At 43.0% G+C, this 12,529-nt stretch overlaps 4 protein-coding genes across 4 annotated transcripts; all 4 read left to right on the top strand.

Annotated features, from left to right (window-relative positions):
* Window positions 1-445: 445 nt before the first annotated feature.
* On the top strand, window positions 446-3,053 carry IL334_003507 (uncharacterized protein; the record flags this gene model as incomplete). The annotated part of the gene is made up of 5 exons (XM_062935237.1): window positions 446-1,132; window positions 1,191-1,325; window positions 1,381-1,933; window positions 1,984-2,078; window positions 2,136-3,053. The coding sequence occupies 5 exons, from the start codon at window positions 446-448 to the stop codon at window positions 3,051-3,053; spliced, it is 2,388 nt and encodes a 795-aa protein (XP_062791288.1).
* Window positions 3,054-4,486: 1,433 nt separating this feature from the next.
* On the top strand, window positions 4,487-6,790 carry IL334_003506 (uncharacterized protein; the record flags this gene model as incomplete). The annotated part of the gene is made up of 3 exons (XM_062935236.1): window positions 4,487-6,166; window positions 6,315-6,496; window positions 6,583-6,790. The coding sequence occupies 3 exons, from the start codon at window positions 4,487-4,489 to the stop codon at window positions 6,788-6,790; spliced, it is 2,070 nt and encodes a 689-aa protein (XP_062791287.1).
* Window positions 6,791-7,373: 583 nt separating this feature from the next.
* Window positions 7,374-9,375, top strand: IL334_003505 (uncharacterized protein; the record flags this gene model as incomplete). The annotated part of the gene is made up of 9 exons (XM_062935235.1): window positions 7,374-7,413; window positions 7,497-7,604; window positions 7,689-7,699; window positions 7,777-7,877; window positions 7,953-8,336; window positions 8,422-8,484; window positions 8,553-8,616; window positions 8,689-8,936; window positions 9,015-9,375. The coding sequence occupies 9 exons, from the start codon at window positions 7,374-7,376 to the stop codon at window positions 9,373-9,375; spliced, it is 1,380 nt and encodes a 459-aa protein (XP_062791286.1).
* A 486-nt stretch (window positions 9,376-9,861) lies between these two features.
* On the top strand, window positions 9,862-12,404 carry IL334_003504 (uncharacterized protein; the record flags this gene model as incomplete). The annotated part of the gene is made up of 11 exons (XM_062935234.1): window positions 9,862-10,128; window positions 10,272-10,652; window positions 10,744-10,836; window positions 10,902-10,911; window positions 10,976-11,049; window positions 11,131-11,432; window positions 11,508-11,600; window positions 11,682-11,815; window positions 11,898-12,099; window positions 12,176-12,193; window positions 12,269-12,404. 11 exons carry the CDS (start codon window positions 9,862-9,864, stop codon window positions 12,402-12,404), a joined length of 1,710 nt encoding a protein of 569 aa, XP_062791285.1.
* Between the last annotated feature and the right edge of the window lie 125 nt (window positions 12,405-12,529).

Below are 12,529 nucleotides of genomic sequence, written 5' to 3'. Positions count from 1 at the left end.
TACATTTCATCACATTCCTTTCTCATCTCATTCCGTTATTCTTTTCCCCCCTTTGATCATATCCATTCATTACATCTTTTCCTTTGTGTAACTACATGAAAGAACCGGTTTGCTGCAATACGCATCCAGTAATTCCGGCGGTTCGACCGCGACTTGTTTTGATTTTTGCTTTGTTTTGACCCCTGAGCGAGTTGCTCCGACCGACTTGCCTTGGGAAAAAGCATCAATCGAAACATCTTTCACATCTTTCACTTTCCACTCTCTCATTCCCATCTTATCGTATAATTCCGTCTGCGTCCGAAGCCGTTATCCACACCAAATCATACATTCCTATCTACTTCTCTTTCCTTTTTTCACCATCTGGCTCATATAATCTATTTTGGCGTTGTTTTTTCTTACTCAGACACCCCTTTCATCTGCATCATCCCTTCCTACTATCAACAAAATGTCACGTCCTCAATCGGAATCCGGATACGATATCATTCCTCCATCTACAACACAAATACCACTGGATACACCACCTTCATCGATACGATCAACAAACTCATCTACAATAATGGAACGACCCCCAATACCACATGCTGCATCTACACCTGCACCTGCACCAACGATAACCGCTTCTGAACTATTGGCTGTACCACCTGCGGCCCTACCTGCACCGTCGAAATTACATCGTACGGTTTCAAATCCATTTAAACAAAAATCAAAATCCACTCCATTCCCTTCTGCGCCTTCATCTGGTTCTTCCACTCCTGGTCAACTACCGCCTACTGTTGAACCTGATGATATACCCCATCGACCACGTTATCATTCTACTTTGTCTCGTTCACAATCGACTGGATTCGCTGGAAAATTACAGTCGCTTAGAAAGAAGATTGAGAGTGAACTTTCGCGAAAACGACCCGGCTCGGGCGCACCTTCTTCCCAATCAACCGGTAAAAGAAGTACCAGGAAACCTCAAAAAGGTACTGTGGCCGGGCTTCGACCCAGCCCAGCTCTCACCGTTCCAGAGGCAATGAACGTCGCGGATGCTTCTCAATTGTGTGCCGCCAAACGTGCCGATTGTGTTCTCGTCGTCGATGACGAAGAAGGCTTAAGCGGTATCTTTACTGCTAAAGATTTGGCTTTCAGAGTAAGTCGGCCTGAACTCACTATTCGTATTCACCGAGCTGAGTTTATCGCGTATATAGGTAACGGCTGAAGGTCTTGATCCTCGACTTACCACTGTTGCACAAATCATGACCAAAAACCCAATGGTCACTCGAGACACTACATCTGCTACCGAAGCTTTGCAATTGATGGTTAGCAAAGGTTTCAGACACTTGGTGAGTCTGCAGAGAAGATGGCTGAATGCAAAGCTAATTGACTTACGTCTCTCAGCCGGTTTGTAATGAGGATGGGGATGTTGTCGGTTTACTCGATATCACCAAAGTATTCCACGAGGCTCTCGCCAAAGTCGAGCGAAGTTCATCGGCTACCTCCCAACTTCACGCCGCTCTGGCTGGAGTTCAATCAGAACTTGGTCCCGGTCTCTCCACCAATCCTCAAGCTGCCGCCATGATGGCATACGTTGATGCGCTCAAAGACCGAATGGCTCTTCCTGACTTGACCACAGTCATCGACACAAGACTCTCACCTGCTACCGTTACCCCCCGAACATCCGTGCGAGAGGCTGCCAAGATCATGAAAGAAAGACGAACTACCGCTGTCTGTGTGATGGAAGTCAACGCTGGTACATCCGCAATTTCCGGTGTTAGCGGTGGAAACAATATCCCCAAGATTGCGGGTATCTTCACTTCTAAAGACATTGTTCTTAGAGTCATCGCTGCCGGTCTTGACGCATCAAGATGCAGTGTTGTCAGAGTCATGACTCCGCATCCTGATACTGCTCCTCCTAACATGGTTGTCCAAGATGCGTTGAAAAAGATGCATAGTGAGTTCACTGGAAAGATAAATGAGTGAAAAGGCTAATTCTTTTGACAGATGGCCACTACCTCAATCTTCCCGTTGTCGATGCTGATGGTCGACTTCTTGGTATTGTGGATGTTCTCAAGCTTACTTACGCGACTCTTGAGCAGGTGAGCTGTTTTGCGCTTGGTATTGCGACGCGAAAATTAGCTAACAGGACCTGACAGATCGAATCGATGAACGAAGATCAGTCAAACAACGAAAGCGGACCCATGTGGGGTAAATTCTTTGAAACCCTACCTGGTGCTGGAGGAGACGACGACTCCATCTCCGTTGTTTCCGCCTCTGAACGACCTGATACACCTTCTCGACCAACGCACGGACGTGGTCTTTCTTCCATGACTTCACCCATCTCCGAAGTTATGCCCAATGACTCCGCCTCAGCCGTCGACGACAATGCTTCTGAGTTTGAGAAACGTGGAGCTGCCTCTTCTGTTGCACCAAATCCCGTTCCAGTCGACGACGGTACATACGTGTTCAAATTCCGAACGCCATCTGGACGAACTCATCGATTCCAAGCACGACATGATTCGTACGAATTACTGCGAGATATCGTTGCTGGTAAACTTTTGACCGACCCATTTTTCACCGCTGAAGGAGCTAAGGAAGGACAAGAAGTTCATTTACCCGACCCATCCAATTTCACACTTCATTATACCGACGACGAGGGTGATTTAGTCACTATGACAGCCGATGGCGATGTCGCAGATGCAGTTCGAATTGCTAGAGGACAGAAATCTGACAGAGTGGTATTGTTAATTGATGGGGGCAAAGTATGGGAAGAATTCGCCCGAGATATAGGAGGAGAAAAAGCCGTTGAACAACTCAAGGAAGTTGAACAAGAAATTAAGGGAGTGGAAGAAGCCGAAAAGAAGATGGAAGAACCAACTGCGGACCCATCAACGGAGCCCACGTATGGACAAACAGGTGCTGTTCATTCAAAAGGACCAAGTCCAGGTACACCAGGAGCAGGACCGGAATTAATAGGTGGTGTTCTACCTAAAGAAATGGCTTTGCCTGCTGCTATTGGTTTCTTGGGTGTAGTGATTTTAGGTGTATTCATCATGGGTAGAACTAGTAAATAGACTGAATAGAACTACGTGATAAGCGGAGTTGGATGAGCGGATTCATGTGGTCTCAGGACAACTTTAGGTTAGCATACGATATTCAATTGATGTACAATATATATACGTAAAGGAGAGATGGACATTTGTTTTCACTTTTTGTTATGATCAATTGAGCATTTGAGCAGTGGTTGAAAGAGACCAGAGTACATGATATTCTCCGTTTACTATGATGAGCCCAGTTATCTTTGGGCATTATAGACGATATCCCGGTAGAGATAAAGTTGAGAGACCTGGATGTGTAAGCGATAGTGCGAGGCCTCCTTCTTTATGGTAGTCCGAGGTATAGTCAAAGGAGGAGAGTTCTCTTGGGAAAATGGTCCCTGGAGCCCTCGTATGCAGCAACGGATCTACAGCCGACTTTGTTGTGCTTGTCTTTGGACCCTGCCGATCTACTAATAGCATTACTGTAGACAAGTCGTTCGTCCTCTTGTGTCTACGGTTTATGGATCTGTGAAAATAGTATTCGTATGCATTAAAAAATCATCCACGTACGTATGACTCGTGTCGGACGAGTTTCCTTTGTCCCAATCAAAAGGGATTGTAAAGTTGTTTCTGTCGTGAAATACGTTTTGAGAATTGTAAGGGCACGGTTATCAAGGTCATCCTTAAATGCCAGTCTGAATGCCATATAAAGGTTATCGTGAAATTTCAACGGGGCACCCGCAAAAGTGTGTGGAAGCCAGCATGGGCTAGTCAAGTCAACAAGAACGACATAAGAAGCCCTACATGCAGCACCATGGTGACAAGAAGAGAACACCTAGAAAGCCACATGTACTCGTATAGATCCTTCATGTAATTGCAACGGAAATGAACTGTGAGGATGAAGAGATCTTTCGCACACTGTGATGCTCTTCACCATATGTACACTGTCTGCCCAAGTAGTAGCAAGCTTGTAGAGATATTTGAGCACAGACCATTATCATATCAGGTAGACTGAATCAACAATTGGACGGACCTCTTGGCAGAAGGCAAAGTGGCATTCCCCTTTCGCGATCGACTTCGCTATTTGTGATTCATTCGCTCTTTCAATTCTTGTTCTTGGTATTTCTGTATACTTACTCGTTGCTTCTTCAAAGTTTCTTCAAAGTTTCTTGTACCTTGTTGTCTACTCAGGTAAGTATTATAATCTCCCTTTAATTTCATCGTTCTCTTTTGCTTATTGGATATATGTCGGGAACAAGTCTTTCGGCTCGCTCCTCCGCATACTCCTTCCTTTCCTTGTTACTCCAACCCCAGCTCTCTTTCACACTCTTATACTGACCCCTTGCTAACACCTAATCTTCGTCGCCTCATAGACAGGTAATGAGCATTCCCTGACTGAATTGAGTATCAAGTACTTTGCGACCTCGTATCTGGTTACAGCTCAGGTCGTAAACCGTAAACAAGTAACGATGCCTTCTTCTGGAAGATACCCACAAAATTGGAGTGGAGAACACCCTCATCAACCAATATTCAATCCATACAACTCTCATAAAGCTGCCAGTTTACCCATGAGCGAAAACACAGAAATCAATTCATCACTTCAACCTCGAGGACCCGGTAAACCTGTCCCGCCAATCCCAATTCGTCAAGCGCCTCATCCATCTTTACGACCGCTCACAAACCCAGGTCCATTCAAGGGAAACCGGCAACCGTACTTGCCAAGAGTCGGCCATACTGATACCGACATCAAGAACAACATCACTAGTAATGATGCCAAGAAACAACACCACAGAAGAGACTTGACAATGAAATCGCAACCGCAACAGGAGAAATCCAAGCTTGATCCTTTGGCTAATAGCTGGAATGGTTCTTTACTCATTATCAATCCTGCCGGAGAAGAAAGAACACAAGGCGAGACTTTCCAATCAGATTGGTCATCGAAAAAGCTGGCTGTTCATTCTCCTCCTTTGGATTTCACTTCAAGGATTAATATGCCAAGTAAAGCAAGCTCAGATGCAGCTGCGATAGCAATCAAAGGACCTGCTTCGTCCTTCTCTAAACAATCGAACGTCTCCAAATATCCTGAACCTCGTGTGCCTCCTTCTTACCAACGAAATTCCTCGACCACCATCCAAACAGCCAATGGTCTACCAGCAAGGCCTGGACAATTTTACGATACGACACGGCAGCCACTTCGATTCGGATTTTCAGCCCCACGTACCTCGAATCAACAAGACTACTCCAGACAGACGCAGAGCATTCCCCAGTTCAGGACACATTCCGAGACTCGTTCTTTTCTCTCCGGTCAAGCTGGTCCGCCTGCAATTCAAGGTGTTAATCTTTCCCGGAATGTGCCTTCTTCTAAGCGTCCTCGAGTCACGCCACATGTAGGATATATCAATGATCGATACCTTCATTACCTACAATTGGGTCAATCCTCTTACAGAAATCAAACCGTCTTCCGTATTCATACCAAATCGTCAGCTTCACCTTTGATATCAACGGGAAATTCATCAACCTCTGGATTCTTTGCCACTTCCAAAGTATTCTCACATCTCACTCCCAAAGCCTATGAAGCCTTATTTCAATCTCACTCAGATGAAGAGACAGATAAACATGAAGGATGGCTAAAAGGAACTTTAATGAGAGAACTGATGATTGATCACATTCTCTGTCGACCTTCAAAGAAATTCATTGACCTAAGCACAATTATCAAGATCAAGGATAAATCGAGCATGAAGAAAAGTAAGAAAGGTGAAATGGGACTCGAAAGCAGAATTGATTCAGATGGATATTGGATATCTACAACGAGAGCGATAGATTGGGCGATTTACGAAATTGCTAGACGACTGACAATTACTCATATAACTGGTAAAGGTGAAAAACAAATTAACTTATCAGTTATCAATGCTGAACCTACAGCTTCTTCACTAGCTGAAGGAAAAGCTTCAATACAGATTGGCAAAATTAGAGAAAGAAGGATAAATCCTCTTATTTGTTTGGAAGTTAACGAAAGAAAAATACTTTCACCACATAAATTACAGGCTTCAATTCAAGCTAAATCCAAATCGAGAGAAACATCTGAAACCCTGTTTTGGGGTAGAATATTCGGCGAGAATGTAGAAGAAGATCTGATATTTACTGCTGAAGTGAGTCTTGTGGAAGGCCTTGCTACACCCTTGGTTGTCAAGCTATCATACGAGAGTGCTACTTGGGCAATCAATCTACCGATTGTCTCATGACTGACTGCAAGAGCTTGTACGATTTGTTGTACCTGACTGACAAAGCGCGACATAGCATCTTCCTTTCAAACTCCCAGCTAAATTTTGGAGACCTTCCTGGCAAATAAACCCCAGATTACCAGGATGGTTGGGTCGACTTCGATGGAATCCAGCAACAGACGACTGGGAGACTGCTTTGGGATGTCTGAGAGGTCAAATTTCGCCGACTACAACATGGGACGATCAACCAATTCACAGGTAAGTTGTCATTCTTCTTCAAGCCCCAGTGTCATTGCATTCGTGCTCCAATGCATCAAGCTAAATGAAAGTATCTTGCGATATAGTCTAGGGTCGCAATGGCCTCCATCACCTTCCACTTCCGCCACTGACACACCAAGGTGTGAAGACGATTTCTCAAGTTCGCTTAAAATCGTTTCGGATGAACCCACACCGGATGTATCTTCTTCACATACGGACCGTATCGGTTCCTTTCGGTCAGCTAGCTTCGTACAGGTTCAGAAGGGCAAACAAATGGAAGATTTGATGTCATGATTTTTCAGTCATTCGGAGCGGTTGGTCTGTCGTGAAGAGTGATATCACCTACCTCATACATGTACATAGACATTCATTATGCGAAACCGTGTTCTCTGTGATTCTTTAAGATGATGTTATCGGCAAAGCCGCGATGAATCGATTTGATTCTACGAGTGACATTTCAACGGCTATCTGCGGGAACGTGTTGGTCTTTTAAGGCACCTGGATCATATTCCCCCTTCCTTTTGGGTTTTTTGTCTCTTTCTCGATAACAGCGCTTGAAATTCGCTTAATTTGGGATAGGTGTATAAATAGGTCTTAGATACGGAGTACATATTTTATAGAAGGCAGAAACACATTTCAACTTGTGGAACAGTCGCATCGAATCCGCGTATAAGCACATCAGACATCAGGATATCTCAGATACAGCCATCTATCTTTCGCATATTGTATATCATGTAAGTCAATGATATCCTGTCAATTCTTTTCAGGATCTGCTAGGTATTGATTCGATGTCTGATCCAGTATCGTAGTAATTTGGTCGATAATCCAACATACCATATCCTTCATTCAATAAATTAAGCAAGTGAACTGTGCAAAGATGACTCAAGATAAGACAAACGTAGTGATTGTCGGTGCTGGTATGTCCTCTTCCCCGCATCCCTAATCTCTAAGATCCATCAAAAAGAAAAGCGTATTTAATAACATGAAATACACTCAATAGGTATTTATGGAATGTCCACCGCTTTGTGGATGTTGCAATCTGGTAAATACAATGTAACGATGTTGGATAAATGTGGAATATTACCTGCACCCGATGCCGCTAGTACCGGTAAGTTGTCCTTTTCCTGATCCCCTGATGTATTCCGCATACGACTCCAGCTGATATGTAATGGGTGGTTCTTCCTCAATTCAGATCTCAACAAGGTAAATTTCAAATGATCCATTAGCATTGTGACAATAGATGTGCATGCGCTGATTGATTATCCCATACTGATAAATAGATCATTCGATCGGCAGATTACGCAGATCCTCATCTCGCTTCATTAGCACTTGAAGCAGTTGAGTTTTGGAGAAAACCAGAATGGGAAGGAACGTATCATGAGTGAGTGACCCACGAGTATGTTCATCAACAATGCTTGGGTAGTTACTAACTCAGGCATTCTATAAAAATACGTAGATCAGGAGTTATGGCACTTGCAGCTGCCGGTGAAAAAGAAGGAGAAGAATTCGTTTCAAAAGCATATGAAAATTGTAAAAATCTAGGAATAAACGTTCAACTCTTAGATAATCTAAAAGATATCAAGGACACTTATAAGAATCAAAGGATACCTCTGGGACAATTCGGCGATAGAAAAGGTTATCTGAATCCGATTGGAGGATGGGCTGAATCTGGTAGAGCATTAGAAGTTGGATTGAAAAGAGTTAGAAGATTAGGTGGTATAGTTCGAGCGGGTGCTGAAGTCGTTGGTTTGATCAAAAATGGTAAAACAATATCTGGTGTAGAGATCAAAGGTGGCGATCAAGTTAAAGGCGATATAGTATTAATCGCAGCTGGAGCTTGGTGAGTTTCTTTTTTTGGCCTTCTTTAGAACCGCGCACAGATTTCTCTGGTTCACTGACTTTTGACCGAACGATTTTGGCTGTAGGACTCCAGCATTATGCGCTCTTCCAGGTGTATCTGCAAGACTTCCCGAAGTCGTCGCTACTGGGTGAGTCGACTGGGAGCGTGTCCATCACATTGAAAAAGCAAACTGATGCAAAATCCTATCCTTCATAGCCAAAGTGTAGCAGTAATGCAGCTCACACCAGAAGAACACGAATCGTACTCATCCACTCCCGTTGTAGGTATTTTAATATGTTGGCTTAACCTAAACAGTATCAGTGCTGTCAATTGACGACAACCTTGTTGCCAGGTATTCAATCTAGATGATGGATGGTACATCTTCCCTCCTAATCCTGAGGGTCTTGTCAAGATGGCTATTCACGGTGCGGGAGTACTTAACCCCCAAGAAAACGGAGTTTCAATCCCTAGAACAAAGTTGACTCCCGGTGCTGAAGACGGTGCTATCCCCTTGACCATGTTAAAATCGCTTAGAAAAGGTCTGAAGGAAGTTTATCCAGAATTGGCCAAGAAAGATTATATGACTACTAGGTTGTGTTGGTGAGTTACATTTCAAATATACGTTGTTGCCATCAAAAGGCCAGAAAAGCCAGCTTAACAGTCATTTATGTAATATAGGTATTGTGACAGCGTGACTGGAGATTGGTTAATTGATTATCATCCAGATTATGACAATCTCATCATCGCAACAGGAGATTCAGGACATGGATTCAAGTTTACTCCTAATATAGGACGTGAAATCTTGAAAGTGATTGAAAAAAACCCATCACCTGAATATGCAGAAAGATGGGCATTCAATTATACACAAAAGTCAATCGAAGAACAAGGAGGATCAAAGGAGAAATTATCAGATGTTTCTTCCAAGGAACCTGAAACCGCCAAAGCTGGTGCGGACGTCAGAGCAGGTCAGAGAAAAGTACTGAGAAAAGAAGATTTGGTTAAACCGAATGATCTTAAAGCTAAATCAGCTAAATTGTAGGAGAGTATAAGCTGAACAAAGTATGAACAAGAAAGGAGGGAGGGAATGACACAGGGCAGTCATTAGTTGTATGTCGTATTCGGAGATATAGATATATGTAATCAAAATAGAAGGTTGTGTCTTGCATCGGGCGAGTACTCCAGATATCGTGAACCAATGATCTTGATGTGGGGATAGTCATGCAATGCGGTTGACAATGTCATCTGAATGAACGAACACACACACACACAACGATCGTCCAGGCACAGGGTCAGATTCCAGCGGAGTAAACAGACAAATGATCAATGAAATGTCGTCATTGTTTCTTACACCATATGTACTCTTTTAATGTTCTTGCATTCCACAAACAAGTACAAACATCAGACCATTCTCATTCGTTGCTCATGACAATGTGAATATCGACAGTGCTCAACGCATCTATATATAGTATCAAACACATCGTAGTTCGTGGGAACCATCCTCACACCTGATGCTCAGATCGACATCATGCCAATTCGACCACCCGCTCAACCTCTCCCTTCTTCATCTTCATCTTCAATCCAACATCCACATTACATCGCACCTTCGTTATATCAATTATTCTCAAATATGACATTCCATATCATCAGCGCCAAACTGGAACCTGAATTGGGGAAATTATATTCATGCATAGACGAATTAGGCGGGAGATGCGTAGGGATTGAGGAAGGGAGTTTCGTAATTAGTGCTATCAAAGGAAGACCTAGGTTGATCAGAAGTCTAGGTGAATGGGTCGTGAGTGTTGGTCTTATTCCCTTTTTGACTTGATCTTGTTCTCCCTTGTGACTATAACAGATGGCCTTTGACCGGGATTCATTTGGTATCAATTTTGATTCTAGATAGTATAGGGTTTCGTGAAATTGACACTTGAATTTCAGGATCAAAAACCAATTCTCACACCCGAATACATATTCGATACGTATACTACCTGTTTGGAATATGCAGCAAATGGAGATCCATCAAACCCACCAAAGTTACCTGTCCGATCCAAATACATGATTAGTCCAGGACCAAAACCCATTAAACCGATATCATTCCCTATACCCATATTTATAGAAAGTGATGATGAAGATGATCGACCTCCGACCAAGAGACGCAAGATAAAAGACGAGGATACAGAGGATGGTCTTTCATTCGTTAAAAAGGAAGAAGATCTTTCAATTGATATGCAACCTCTTCACGATGATGTAAAATTCGAGGATATCCCTGCTTTATGCGTACATAGAGCTAGTCCCTTGGTATGCGTCAATCAAGACTTAGTAAGTTCACTCAAAGGTCCTGGAGATATCAAGTCGGCAATTCAGGTGTGTTTGCTCCAGGTCCCGCTGAATTGTTGCGGATTCTTGCCAGATCAACGCCATCAGACCTATCATCGAAGAAAGGGAGTTTGAAGAAACGCAACAGAAGAATTCAAATGTCCTAAGTTACAGAAGGAGCTTAAGTGTAAGCTTACCATAGTCTATCATACAAATCAGCGAACTTGTGAGCTTATGGGATACTGAATATAGATGCTGAAATGTAAGTATGGTTCCATCGTTCTCACCAAGATACTGTTTGAGCTGAACCTCCGATTGGTTGTTAGCTGTCCCGAGACCCATAAAATCGGGTAAAGAAGCTATGAAATTACTTGGAGTAGGAGAGAAAGTCGCTCAGAGGGTATGTCAATGTACATTATGGTGCAATGGCGTTGGGTGTAAGATCTGTTTTGCTAAATGGCTGATTAATGCCTCTTTTTAGATTGACGAATATCTCCAAACTGGGATGGTGATGGAATCGGAGAAAATCAGCTCTTCAGAACGATTTCAAGCATTAAACCTATTCTCATCAGTGTACACAATAGGACACCATAAAGCCAAAGAATTATACGATAGACACTATTGCAGGACTTTGGAGGACGTAAGAATGCACTTCGAAGCTGTAGAAGAAGAATCTCCGGAAGTAAGGATGAAAGACAAGTTGAGAAGAAGAAGAAGAGGTGGGATGAAACAAGTTGAGATTGTTGAAGAATGGATTCGACTGAAAGATGAATTAGATCAAAAGTGAGTTTAGACCATGCTCCGTTGGTTTATCTGACTCTCATTTCTCGGTAACTGACAGGAAGAATCTTTTCGCAGGATATCTCGGGAAGAAGTTGAAGAGATTGCTGAATGCGTTTTGGAACATCTTGAAGCTTATATACCTGGATGTGAATATACGGTATGCGGAGGGTAAGTCAATAATTGAAATTTGCTACGCTCGGAATACTCGGATCACACGGAAGTAGTATCATCTGACATATGTTTTCATAGTTATCGGAGAGGTAAACCTGCTTCAAATGATGTTGACGTTATCTTTCGACCACCTGGAATGGATCAAGATATAGGTCTATTGAAAGATCTGTATTTACGATTATCAGATTTGGGTATCATCACTCATGTTTTACGTGAGTTCCCCGCCAAATGACCTAATATCCCATGCCTTGGTGCAAGGAAGGAGATCGGCTGACACTCTAGCCTGACAAGTAGACGTTACGCATAGGGATGCGATGGCCCCTATTCACGCTTCTCCTCAAAACTTTGATAATCTGGATAAAGCATTTGTGATTTTCAAACTTCCTGGCCCGGGTAGATTACACCGTCGAGTCGATTTGATTTCTGCTCCAAGTGATAGATATGCTAGTGCTATTTTGAGCTGGTCAGGGAGCATGATGTTTGAGCGGGATCTGAAGTGAGCAATCCTCTGCTTGTTACGACACTGGAAAGTAAACGTGAGGAAGCTAACTGAAATGAAATCCCCTTCTTAGACGGTATTCTGAGAACGTGTGAGTGATATTTCATCACTTATCGATCATTTACTCTGCAAAAACCACAATCGCTGACAAATACATGTGGCATAGACGAGGATACAAGTTCAGAGCTGGTCTAATACAAATGTCAACGGGAGATGAGGTGAATCTTGAAACGGAAAGAGATATCTTCAGATTTCTTGGATTGAAATATGTTCCTCCCGAATTGCGGAATGCGGATGGATAGGTTTGCGCATGTATGGGGACAGTTCGCTTTACTCACTCATATCATCTTCATCATAAAAAGGAATAGAATGTACTGTCTTTGTCTGCTTGTACTTGATCATTTCGTGTGAATCTACAGTACCATAT

This window comes from Kwoniella shivajii, chromosome 4 (assembly GCF_035658355.1).
Source record: "Kwoniella shivajii chromosome 4, complete sequence".
NCBI lineage: Eukaryota > Fungi > Basidiomycota > Tremellomycetes > Tremellales > Cryptococcaceae > Kwoniella > Kwoniella shivajii.
The sequence above is the reverse complement of the archived record's forward strand: the minus strand, read 5'-3'. Positions and strand labels throughout refer to the sequence as shown.